Genomic DNA, 12,960 nt, shown 5'->3' with positions numbered 1-12,960 from the left:
ATATATTTTTTCACCGTCTCTTTTTTCTTTTCTTTTTTCCACAGTTTCTGCCGCATATTTTTTCACCGGCCTTGTCGTTTCCCTGTCAAAAAGCTTCTTTCTTCACCGTCCCCATTCTTATCCACTCAACGGCGGTGGTGCTCCTGTGTCCGGTGGCAGCGCGTCACCCCAAGCTTTACCACCGACTGCTTCGTCCCTAGTGCGTTGCACCGCTCCCGCATCGTGCCCCCACAACATCTCTCTACGCTCTGGCCAGCCCCGCCGCACTCCTGCCGGTCACCGCGCTGCGCGACAGCCCATCTCCCTACTCCATGCCCGCCGCTCCATGGCTCTTCGGGCTCCAGCCCGCCACGCTGCGCAACGCCCACATCTCTCTGCTACATCTCTGTTGTCGCTGCGCCCTCGCTTCCATGGGCGCGCCATCACCCTTCCCGCCACCGGCGTCGGCGGCTGCTGCTCTTCCCTTGTATGAGCCGTCGCATCGTTGGGCAGGGCATTTTTGCCAAGAACCACGGGAGGTGAGGGTGAAGCCGGGGGGAGCCACTTTTTTCAGCTCCCCCTGCACCGAATGGCTCCAGTCAGCGGGAATTGCGGAGCTTCTCCGCTAGAGCTATTCGCTAGCTTGCCATTGGGCAGGGCTTCAGCAGGAGCCATTGAAGAAGCTGGAGCTGAAGCCCTCCCAAAGAGACCCTAACTCTGCTCTATTCAAATATGTGCACCATCCAGACATGTTAATCTAAAACCAAATTCCTAGTTTGGCATTAGATGAAATAGATCAATTATAACCCTAGCAAAGTATGCATCTAACTACTACCACACAAAAAAAGTTTTGTGGAATGATAACAAATCCCTCAAAAAGAGTAACATACATACACTTTATGTCGCACAAATAAAAATGTAAAACCACTGGTATAAATGACACCACATAAAAATATTAGCAGTTTGGGTTCCTAGCTTAAAAAAATTATAGAGTTCAAGGTACGGGTACACTAAGAAGTGTTTGGGTGAGTCATTTATTTCAAATTTAGACTGGAGATATAAATTAAACCATTTTAAATTAGCTTGTCAAAATGATATGGAGCAATATGCTGGGCCGGAATGCCTTTAAAATCATGGTTCATGTATCTATGTTGTAGTGCAACCACTTATCACTTTCTCACTAATATTACCACAGCATAACTCTTCATTGTTATATATACATATATATCATCCTGCCATTCTAAATACACTAAAGAATATTTTCACGCTTAACACACACCCTCCACACACCTGTTTTAAATGAACAAGGCAGAAGAGCTGTCGATTATATTAAAAAGAAGAAATAAGCAAGATAAGTATACAACAAAACAAATGGGAGAAAAACTACAACCATCACAACAGCTCACCACAACTCAACCACTGCATTGGCACAACAACCCGCCACTGCTGACCACGGATCACATGGATGAACTTCTCCCTAAGCTCCACTCCAATAAAGCCAATAGCCAAATTGTATCACCATGACTAGAAGTGTTTCGGTGAGTCATTTTGTTTCCAATTTTAAATGGAGATCGAAGTTAAACCATTTTAAATTATTTTACAAACTCCAAAACTAATATGGAGTTATAAGTTATTTTACAAACTCCAAAACTAATATGGAGTTATAAGTTGGGACGGGGTCTAATACATAATGTATGCCTTTAAAATAGTGGTTCAAATATCTACGTTATAGGGCAACTACCTCTCACTTCCTCACTAATATTACTACAGCGTGACATTTCATTGTTGTACATACATTTCATCTTGCTTTTTTAAGTACACTAAATAATATTCACACACTCGACACACACCTCCCACACCTTCACGTACACATATACACATGTATGAGCGTCTCATACACCTAGCAGAAACTATCTTTAGAGGCACGATCCCATGTAATGGGAGTACGAGCTGTATACTTCTAAAAACCGGTAAACGCTAATGTCAAGGTTAGGATTCGAACTCTGCTGAGCTGGTTGTACACCCACAACACTAACATTATGCCATAGGGTAGCTTCTATTTTCATGCTAAGTTGCCTTCTTGGATCGTACTTTCAACAAATACAAGTCCATCACGCCATCTAGCTTATTCCAAGCCATTTTTTAAATTTGATTATACCAATATCTAAAATCTTATATAGATTGACAACACAAGGTTCACCTTACTAGATTTATTATGAAAAACATATTTACAATATACAACTCTTTTCGTGTCCATGTTTTTATAGATTAATATTTGTGATGGGATGAATGCAAGCTTTAACGTACAAAATAGTATATGTACCTCACCAAATTGTAGCCGTTTTGGCCATGTAGTAAACACAAGAAATTGAGAAGACACTTTGCTTCCGTCTGCCGTCAATTTCTCCTTATTTTTTCTTCTCTCGAGTAGTACCACTACAGTTGTCATCGTCCAGCTCTGACTGGGAAGCCTCCAAATATTCATTTATTTTCTTGTGCCCTGTCTGATAGCACCATTAATTTCTGGATTTTTTTACTGCTATAAAAAGAGATATTCTCATTTTTAACCGGCCATTAAAGCTGCCTATAGTAGTTTCCAGCCAGGGGGAGGGAGTGGCTGTGGCTTTATTTACTCCTCAAGAATCGTTCATCTCTGCTGACCTCCCTCGTCGTCCTCCACTCCGCTCTCCAACGCCACGGACGCGTCCCAATTAAACCCTACTCTCTCTCTCTCGTTATTTCCGCCTGCCTCCCGCAGAAAAAATCAGACAGAATAAGCGGAGGGGAAGGGAGAGGAAGAAGGAAACAAAAGACGAATTCTCTGGGGGTGAATATGGAGGTGGCGGCCGAGTGCGCCGGCGGCGCGAGGGTCAAGAAGGAGGCGGACCTCTTCCTCGTCGACGACCTCCTGGACCTGCCGTGCGACGAGGAGGAGGAGGTGCAGGAGGCGGTGGTGGAAGAGGGGGAGGGGGAGGGTGGTAAGGCGGGGGTTTGTGGCTCCGGCGCCGGCGGTGAGGAGGGTGCCGCGGGGAACGCGTCCAACGACTCGTCGACTGTGACGGTACTGGATAGCTGCAGCAACTCCCTCTCCGGTCTCGCCGACGGGGACTTCTCCGGCGGGCTTGTCGAGCCGGTAAATTCCTCGCCTCTCGTCCTGAACGTCGTGTATTTTTGCATGAATTCCGGCGAATTGCTCGAATTTTTCCGCGCTTTCTTTGAAGAACGGTTCCGATAATCCGTCCAACTATCACCGGCACCCATTAAAGTTCTCCTTGAATGGAGGAAACGTCCCGTGAATAGTAACTGATGGAGCCTGCCGCCAAAAATAGCAGCATCCTAAACGCCCCCCACACTCTATCTGCAGTCTGCAGACCGCCGAAAATAGTTCGGCACTGATTCATTGAGCCATTGCTGACTGGTTTCTTGCTCTGAATCTCTGCGCAGTACGACCAATTGGCGGAGCTGGAATGGCTGTCCAACTACATGGGCGAGGACAACTTCCCCACGGAGGACCTCAAGAAACTGCAGCTCATCACCGGCATCCCGCCGGCCTCCTCCTCCGCCGCCGCCACGGCGTCCGTTCCCGCTCCCGCGGCCGCCGCGGCGCCGCCCGCCGGCGGCGTGCTGCCACCGGAGGCGCCCGTGCCAGGCAAGGCGCGCAGCAAGCGCTCCCGCATCGCGCCATGCAGCTGGGCCTCCCGCCTGCTCGTGCTCCCGCCCCCTCCCGCGTCGCCGCCGTCCCCGGCGTCCGCGGCCATCTCGCCGTCCGAGTCCGGCACCGCGGCGCCGGCGTTCCCGGCCAAGAAACCGTCGAAGCCCGCCAAGAAGAAGGAACCGCTGACAACCCCGGCGCCGAACGCCGCCGCCGCCGCCGCGGCGGCTGCGTCGGCCGGGGAGGGGAGGAGGTGCCTGCACTGCGAGACCGACAAGACGCCGCAGTGGAGGACGGGGCCCCTGGGCCCCAAGACGCTGTGCAACGCGTGCGGCGTCCGGTACAAGTCCGGGCGCCTCGTGCCGGAGTACCGCCCGGCGGCGAGCCCGACCTTCGTGGTGTCGAAGCACTCCAACTCCCACCGCAAGGTGCTCGAGCTGCGCCGCCAGAAGGAGGCGCACCTGCACCCGCACCACCAGTACCAGCCGCAGCCGCAGGCGATGGGGCACGTGGGCGCCGGGGCCGCCGGCGGCCTAATGCACGCGCCCAGCCCGCTGCTGTTCGACGGGCCAACGGGGCCACTCATCGGCGACGACTTCTTGATCCACAACCGCATAGGGCCGGACTTCCGTCAGCTCATCTAGGACGTCGTCGCCTTTGCTTTGCGCTAGAGTTGATCCAATAGCCCAGGAATAATGCAGCAAAACCAGAAACTGATCTTTTCTAGGAGGTTTTTCTCCAGGTTTTAATTATCTGCCAGTCCTTTTTGGAACCCTTAATTTTGTTTCTCTCTCCATTTCTCAGCTTTTTTTGAGCTTTTTTAGACTCTTCTCGGATTTTGAGTTCCTGACCCCTTAGAAAATAATTCTAGGGAGTTGATTTCTTAGCCTCCTTTTTTCCCCCCCTTTCTCTCTCTTTCGTAGCATCTTTTGATTTGTATAATGCAGAGCTCCTAGAGGAAGAGTAAACAAGCAGTTTTAAGTTCAAACTCCAAAGCTATAGTTTATGTGAATCCCAATCTTGTCTGCATTTCGGCGAGCAAGATGATTCGCTCGCACCGGTGAACCGGTCGGTGGCATATGTATGATAAGGTGCGCACAAACTGTCACAATTCACAATTGTGGTGTGTGCAGCCGAACCAAAGTACTCACTGGCCAGGGTGAAAAAGGGTGCACATGATCATCAGAATCTTGCAGAACACAGATCGAAGGCATCTCCTGCTGAATGGTCAAGCTCTTCCCTTTGCTGGCATGTCGCTGGGGCCCACACGTCAGCCCCAGTTGCGTACGCGGTGAAAGAAGCATTCCAGTACATGTAGCAGTGGGGAGATTGTTCATGTGGGGTTGGGGTTTGGTTGCAGCAGGCCAGAACATTCAGCATAGGATCCAATTCCAACCACCTCGCTGTAAAAAGTTTTGGTCGGGCTCCGTTGGATTGATCCTCCTCGTTCGGCCCCATTTTTGGGGTGATCGAGCGACCGGTGGCGGTACGTACCTGACCACCGAAAGCTTCGAATTATCTATTGGATGGTTGCCAGTTACATTTGCAGCTATGCGGTGACGACGACGCGCTCTATCTACCTGCTTTGCCAAAGGCCTGACACCTGTGCGCAGAGCGCCCACCGGTAAATGTCACATGGCCGTGACAAAGAGCCAGCGGCCAAGGACATGCATGTCCTGACGCCGAGGGATCGACGTCCGATAGATTTCGCCTGAAGCAAAGGCCCTCTCATCAGCCATCGACTACTGCTTTTATGGTGAGAATTTGCTTTGCTCAGTTCGAGACGAAAAATACAAGCAGGACGGGCAGGCAGGCAGGCAGAGACCGGAGTTATCTTCATACACACACTTCGAGTCACGTACCACTGCTAGCGCTACTCATGTACAGTTCATCTTGCTGCGTTCGTGACGAGAGAGTAGTTCGCAGCAGAGATGGTCTGCCTGACACGGAATGATTGTACGTACACCCGGTACGCGTTAGGGAAAAAAACGCTAGCTCCTTATCGTACAAGCGAAGAAGCCCTGGCGAGTGTGTCCTGGGTATGCCTTCATGCCAGCTACTAACTTCATTCTCAGGACAGCTGTGAGGATGCTACCATTGTATGGCATACACGCAGCAAGATCGGTTTCAGGAAACTGATCATGATGGTGGGTACTAACTCAATGACCAAAAGCGCAGAGCGGAGAGATTTCAGCAGTTGCCTGCCACCATTTATTCAGGGGGTTCAGAATTCAGATATATAGTTGGACGAAGTGTTGACGAAGTTGCTGCAACAAGTAGTATGCGTGATGATGCCATGTGATTTTCGGATGCCCATCGTTGCCATGCATGTACGATATGATATGATAGATAGCTGTGTGCAGCGAGCAGGTCATGGAGATAGATAGCCCAAATTCAGTCAGCAGTGTTGGTGGGGGAACATCACGGCCGGATTTCTCGTTCCAGCAATGGATCTGGGAGGATGGCTGATGTGACGGACACCGGACGTTTGGTCAGACAGCGGCGAAGAAAGATCGTCTTCGAGCCTTTAATTCTGCGAAGCGGAAGCCACCGGCACGGGCGCTGCCGGAACGGGGGGGGCCTCACATGCACGGGCAGCCGCGCGCGGACGTGCCGCGGCGCCCTTGGCTTCGGGAGACGGCGGCAGGTCGGCAGCTAGCGGCCGGAACGCGACGACGCAAGCCAAGCGGCCGCGTCCCGCTGTTTGTTTGGCCTCGCCGACTTTTGGCAGCCCGGCTCAGAGGCAAGGTGGCGGCAACGCAGCAGAGCTTGGAAAAGAGTCCGGCGACCCTGAGCACGTGCGGGCACGTGACGACGACGTGGACGGTGGGGCCAGTGGAAGCACCCTGCCGCACCGCACCCGCATTGCCCAGGGCGAGAACCCCATGAGCGACGCACGCGACCAGCGCCGCCTAGCAGCTAGTAGCAGCTAGCAGGGGACGGGGACGAGGACGAGGCGAGTTGCAGCCCAGGCGTCCGTCCTCCCTCGGCGTCGCGGCGGCAGCTTTCCCGTGCCGCGCGCGTCCGTGACGCGCCTTTAACCGTGTCCCGTGCCAGCGTATCGTATGATTCGTATCCAGGACAGCAGCGATGCGTTCACTGAACCGAGAATGTCCTGCTGCCCCTGAATTCATCTGCTACTTCAGGGTCTGGGAGTAGGAAACCGAACAAAGCCTGAAAACCGGGCAAGCTCCCAGCGGTTTCATGAGCTTGATGAGGTATCGATCAGTTCGTCGTGATTTTCAATAGCGGAATCGGTTTCCGCTGTTTTTTTTACGGAGACGAGCAGGGAAGCGTTTCTGTTGCAAATATGCAAAATTTCAGCTCATATTTTGATTCTTAAGTCTTTGCGTTCAAGAAGGGACTACAGGCCCACGTAATATTTCTTCCTCTCTCCTCCTCCTCTCTCTCTGGTGCTTTCGGCCCATGAGAAAAGGCCCGTTATCGAATTATCCTGGTGGTTTTGTCTGTGTCCTGTGAAGGACTGAAGGGTGAAGAAAGCAAGACATTTTACTGACAGCGGTTTTTTTCTACCGTAGAGTCGTAGCATCATTGTAGGTGGGCGAAACAGAACATATCTCATGACACTCCAAATAAAGTGAAAAAAAGTGAGCGCAAAGAGGATTACATTTGTCACAGATACATCTCGTGAGTCTTTCCCTTTACTTTTATTACGAATTGTACGCTGATATAAGAATTGGTTGTGTGTCCACACATGTAGCATAGTGACGGGTATTTATGACATAGGTACCTGAAAACTTTATATCTCGTCATGAGTGTATCTCATTAGTATGACGTGCCACATTTTAATAGAAACCACATCATCTTACCCGTGTGGAATATAGAGTTGGCTCACCTTTTATCTTGACAATTTGGTTCAACTTAATCTTGAACTTTTTTCTCATACTCTATGTAACTAGTAGGGGTCTAGGACAACTACTTTTAGGACCATCGAGATCTTGCCCACCTTTTTCTCATGCTTCCTGTAGCTACTAGGACTATGGAAATACCATGGGCGGTATGCAAGAAGGATTGTATGCTTTATCAAAAGTGGTTTTGCTTTCACTTATGTACGTTTGTATGTTTCCGTGACAACATTTTGATTATTCCGCTCACAACTTTGTTATAATCTTATTATCTTGCACATAATTAAGTCCAAATCACAATAATTAGTAGGGTCTTAGATCATGAGACACGACAATTGAACAAAAGTCGAAGGCTCTCGATGCTAGAAATATGTTCAAATATTCAGACACAATTACGAAAATTGCACGACAATATCTGCATTTTAAAGTAGGGATATGTACTATATATGCAGCTACTGTAGTCAAGCGGTAACTGCTGTTTACGCCATTAAAGGAATTGCAAAGCTGTTGGTGAAGTAATGGACTGATCACCTATATGTTTTGTGTACACATTGCTGGCCGTCTAGTTTCTACTCCCTCCGTTTCAAATTATAGGTCGTTTTATCTTTTCTAGGTTCATAGATATTATTATGCATCTAGACATACATTATATCTAAGTGCATAGCAAAAACTATACACCTAAAAAAGTCAAAACGATCTATAATTTGGAACGGAAGGAGTACCAACTATTGGTTTCCATTGCTGTTGTCAAGACCAGTCCTGCCTCACAATTTTTCTAGCAGCTTAAATTTGTTACAGAAACGTTAAATTGGAATGCTATGCATGTGCAGTGCTACATGCAACGTCTCTTTAAACTCTTTCTTTTTTTTGTTTCCCAACCACATTGAGGAGTGCTTCGTAGACAGAGAGCATCAGCGACTTCTTGTATTTCCCTTCAATTTTTCTTCTCCATATTATTGAGGAGTGCTGTACATCTTCTCTAACAGCTATGCAAAGGTAAGAACACACGTTCACATGCAAGATAGCTGTTTAACCACCTCAAAACTTCCGTAAATATTTATAGAAGTACCAGGCATTTTCCTAAGGTATGCCTAAGACGTATTTTTGCCAGCTTAAAAGGATTCAAATCGAGTCTGAGTAATCTTCCCGTTGGAAATCACAATTAGTCATTTGAGTCCTGAGTTTAATCTGGCAAAATGAAAATGCTATAGTGAAAATTTGAGTCAGGGTATTAAATTGAGCAGGCCAGCAGGGTGTTACAAGTAAAATAATGTAGCTAGGGATGGATGTAAAACATACTTCCTCCGTTTAAAAATGTAGATCGTTTTGGTTTTTCTACATACATATATTTTGTTATGTATCTAGACATAAACTTATATTTATGTGTATAGCAAAATTTATGTATTAGAAAAGTTAAAACGACATACATTTTAAAACGGATGGAGTAGCTATTTAGGGATGTGAAAAACATTAAGTGGGCAGGACTACGAGGAGTACCAAATCTTTCCTTTAAAAGAAGTGTTATGACGTACGATCACGCCAAACAAACTTAGTAACTATGATATGGAAGGTGCTCCGGCACTCGTGCATGTACTGATGTACAGCTAGCTCGCCTCCCGTGTGCTCGGTTTTCCTCGTGTTTTTCTCATTTCTCATGCATTGTCGCCATGTGATTCCCAAGGACGGATGTTGTTTGAGGCTGTAGATGTGTATGCCTTCCCTGTTGCTCTTTGCTGCATAGCGTGATCTGCATAAAACAAGCACCCATGCATGCATGCATGACGGTTGCACCACGGCCAGGAAAGAATCATCATCGAGCATCACCTGCTACTGTAGTTTACCAATTGCAGGAGACGGTAACAGCGCAGGAGCTTCAGAGCTCCACTTGATCGGGGTCGCTAGCTCCGACGCTCACCTCCTCCTCCTGTCTACTAACTCCTGCCTCTGCCTGACCTATTCGGGCATCGTAGCCTCGTAGGTCACTAGGTCAGTGGTCACCCTGGCCGGGCGAAAGCTTCGTCTCGGCTAGCAGGCACAGTAGCACAGATGAGCGAGGACGACAGAGTGATCAGAAAAGGAAAAGGAAAAGGAACGGGACAGGGAAAATGTGCTCATCGTCCTGCGGGGAGATGAGGTTAGGCGATGGAGCTCTGTCATGGCAAGAGACCCCGCCGCCGATGCGCATCCCGTGAGGCGCTCTTAGGGTGCGTTTGGTTTGGAGACAAGAAGGGATGGGACGGTGCCGTTCCTATTTTTTGGGATGGGATCATCCCGTCTTATGTTTGGTTGAGAGGGATGAATTCATCCCAGTTTTTTGTTTGGTACGATGGATTGAAAACGAGGGACGGATGGCTCGGGTAACACCGTTAGCTACATGTGTTTAGTGGGACCCACATGTCATATATGGGCCCACATGTCATCTTCTTTTCTTTTTTTTTTCTCCTCATCCTTATCTTCTCCAACCCGCTAGAGCTCCCGAAGGCCCAGGCTGCACGGCCCCTGCTCGCCCGCCGGAGCTCCGCGCCGCCCCCGCTCGCCCCCGCCGGAGGTCCCTGTCGCCCCGGCCGCGCCGCCCCCGCTCGCCCCCGCCGGAGGTCCCAACCGCGCCGCCCCCGCTCGCCCCAGGCCGCGCCGCCGGAGGTACCCGCTCGCCCCAGGATGCGCCGCCGGAGGGGCCTGCTGGCCGTGGGCACCGGCCGCGGCGCCGGGGTGCTCGCCCCGCCGGCTGGACCCGCTTGCTCCGGCGGCCGCTCGTCCCAGGCCACGCCGTCGGAGGTCCCTGCCGGCCGCCGACCCTGGGCACCGGCCGCGCCACTGGAGGACCCCGTCCTGCCGGAGACGAAGCAGCCCCGCGCCAGTCTTGCGAACGGAGAAGGACGGAGCAGACGGCGCCCGAAGTGGGATGACTCTGTCCGCTCGTTTTGGCCGGACGGGGTCATCCCGCATCTTGGGAGCATATTCCCATTTGTGGACCGTCCCGTCCCTCGTGACTCCGAACCAAACACTATCAAATTTGGGACCGTCCCGCCCCGTCCCGTCCCGTCCCCGGTACCAAACACACCCTTAGTCACAGGCGCGAGATTATCTCGACAACCCTCGCTGCGGTGCTGCTCGATCCACGCACCGCCATGCCTGCAAATGGCAAAGATTAATAAGCACACCTTATGACCTCACGATTCTCACCTCGTAACCTCACGATTAAGAGCGTGGGCTCTGCGGATTAATCAGCAAAAACCGGAGGTAAATGATGGGCAGAAAGAAAGACAGGGGAATGGGGTTTAGCCTGAGGCTTACTCCACTAAACAGTGGCCCGCAACCGACGAGACAGAGATTGAGGCAAGCAGGTTCCAAGTGTTCGCCGCTAGATGCTATCGCTAGCTGATCAGTCCGAGCTCGATCGATCGAAAAGATCTAGCACACCGTGGCCACCGTGCACTTTTCTCTCTCTCTCTCTGACGACGGCGACGACGACGAACAGAGAGCAGAGAGAGAGGGAGATAGCTAGCCAGGGTGAACAGGATATTTTGATCCCGTGGAAAAGAGACGTACGCTTTTCGGGTAACAATTGCCTGGCCCAAGTTGCTCGAGATCGCCAGGAGACGGAGAGGGTTCGTCCTCCATCCCCCTTTTGCGCCGACGCGCCCGCGCCCGCGCCGCGCACAGGGTTTTCCGCTTTCCAGGGGATGGATCTGCCTGCGATGCTGTGGGCGGGGGCCAACCCCTACCGCCGGCGCCGCGCCTATAAATAGGGCCCCCCGGGCAGGTCGTCGCCAACCACAGCCAGCCGGCCAGCAGCCCGTGCGCGCGACAGTGCAAGTGATCGACGAGTGACCGGCCACCCGTGTGCAGAGCGAGGTGACTGATCGGCCAGGCTAACCAACTACCTCGCGGTAGCTAGCAGCCTAGCAGGCCGCCGTGTAACAGTTGTTGGTTAGAGAAGCTTCGAGAGATCGATCGAGTCCGTAATGCCGTGGCGCCTAGCTAGGCAGACCGAGACCCCCACGGTAACGATCGCTGCTCTTCACCTGCCGCTCGAGGCTCGACCGATCTGGAATCGATGTGAATATAATAATGATTTGCACGTACGTACTGACCTGGGGACGTGGTGCTTTTGCTTCTTCGCAGGGCGGTGACCCGGCGGCGGACGGCGGCGCGGAGGCGCGGAGCGTGCGGTGCGAGTGCTGCGGGATGGCGGAGGAGTGCACGCCCACGTACATCGGGCGCGTCCGGGAGCGGTTCCAGGGGAAGTGGGTGTGCGGGCTGTGCGCCGAGGCCGTCAAGGAGCGGCAGGCGCGGGAGCCGGCGCTCACCGTGGCCCGCGCCGTGGAGGCGCACGCCGCCATGTGCGAGCGCTTCAACTCCACCGTCCGCCTCAACCCCAAGCTGTCCCTCGCCAGCTCCATGCGCGACATCGCGCGCAAGAGCGGCCAGCGCCGGAGGAGAAGCAGCATCAGCGGCGCCACCGCCGCCGCGGTCCCGCCGCCGCTGTCCGCATGCGGCGGCGACAACAAGCTGGCCCGCGCCGCCAGCTGCGCCCTGCCCTACGTCTGACGACACAGGGGCACGACGACGAGCGCGTGCCCGCTCGCTCCGCCCTCCCCCCTCCCTGTTGTGCTTGCTTGCCGTGATATATATACCGGCACGCAACATGCATGACGTATACGTAGTGTATGTGTGTAGGCCATGCATGTAGTAGCTGGTAAGTAGCTGTGGTAGCAACTGGTGTTGCGTGTTCTGTTGCTTTGAGAGGTCTTTATACATAGCGTACGTATGTATATATAGCTTCGTCGAGACATTTATATCCTTTGTGAAGATTGCTATAGCCAAGAAAAACATATTTCTTAGAACGAAACTGAACTGAAGCTTATGCTTGTTGCAAGCACAACCAAAAACTCGAAGAAAAAAGTAATTTGGCTTTCCATGAAAGAGCCAAGAGAAGGGTGCAGTGAAATCACTAACACGGCTAGGTGTTCAATTAATGAGTTAGGTGGCTGGTAGGAAAGCTTCATCCTAAAATTTAAAGCCATGGATGCTTGAGCTAATAAGGAGAGACCAACTTCAACAATATGTCTATGTTTGCGTTCAGCTGAGCCGTTTTGTTGATGAGCATGAGGACAAGATACATGATGAATAATGCCAATTTCATTAAAAAAGGAATTGAGCTTTTGATATTCTCCACCCCAGTCAGATTGAACAACACGATTTTTTTTTATCAAAGAGACGCTCAACATATTGCTGAAAATTGCGAAAAACTTGAAACACTTCGGAGCGATTCTTAAGCAAATATATCCATGTAAACTTACTAAAATCATGAATAAAGCTTACATAGTATTATATTGACCAACTGATTTAGGAGCAGAGCTCCAAACATCCGAAAAGATTAACTCTAAAGGAGAAGAAGTACTATCAGACTGGGGATAAGGTAATTGGTGACTCTTAGCTTGTTGGCAAACATCACAAACT

At 51.1% G+C, this 12,960-nt stretch overlaps 2 protein-coding genes across 2 annotated transcripts; both read left to right on the top strand.

Moving 5' to 3' along the window:
* The first annotated feature begins 2,604 nt into the window (after positions 1-2,604).
* On the top strand, positions 2,605-4,643 carry LOC101771845 (GATA transcription factor 12). The gene is made up of 2 exons (XM_004961410.2): positions 2,605-3,112; positions 3,424-4,643. Exons 1-2 carry the CDS (start codon positions 2,813-2,815, stop codon positions 4,273-4,275), a joined length of 1,152 nt encoding a protein of 383 aa, XP_004961467.1. The 5' UTR covers positions 2,605-2,812; the 3' UTR covers positions 4,276-4,643.
* A 6,631-nt stretch (positions 4,644-11,274) lies between these two features.
* LOC101758363 lies at positions 11,275-12,296 on the top strand. The gene is made up of 2 exons (XM_004963591.3): positions 11,275-11,501; positions 11,623-12,296. Exons 1-2 carry the CDS (start codon positions 11,463-11,465, stop codon positions 12,046-12,048), a joined length of 465 nt encoding a protein of 154 aa, XP_004963648.1. The 5' UTR covers positions 11,275-11,462; the 3' UTR covers positions 12,049-12,296.
* Positions 12,297-12,960: the final 664 nt, after the last annotated feature.

This window comes from Setaria italica, chromosome III (assembly GCF_000263155.2).
Source record: "Setaria italica strain Yugu1 chromosome III, Setaria_italica_v2.0, whole genome shotgun sequence".
NCBI classification, from domain to species: Eukaryota; Viridiplantae; Streptophyta; class Magnoliopsida; order Poales; family Poaceae; genus Setaria; species Setaria italica.
Note: the sequence above shows the minus strand (reverse complement) of the source record. Positions and strands in the feature narration are given on the sequence as shown.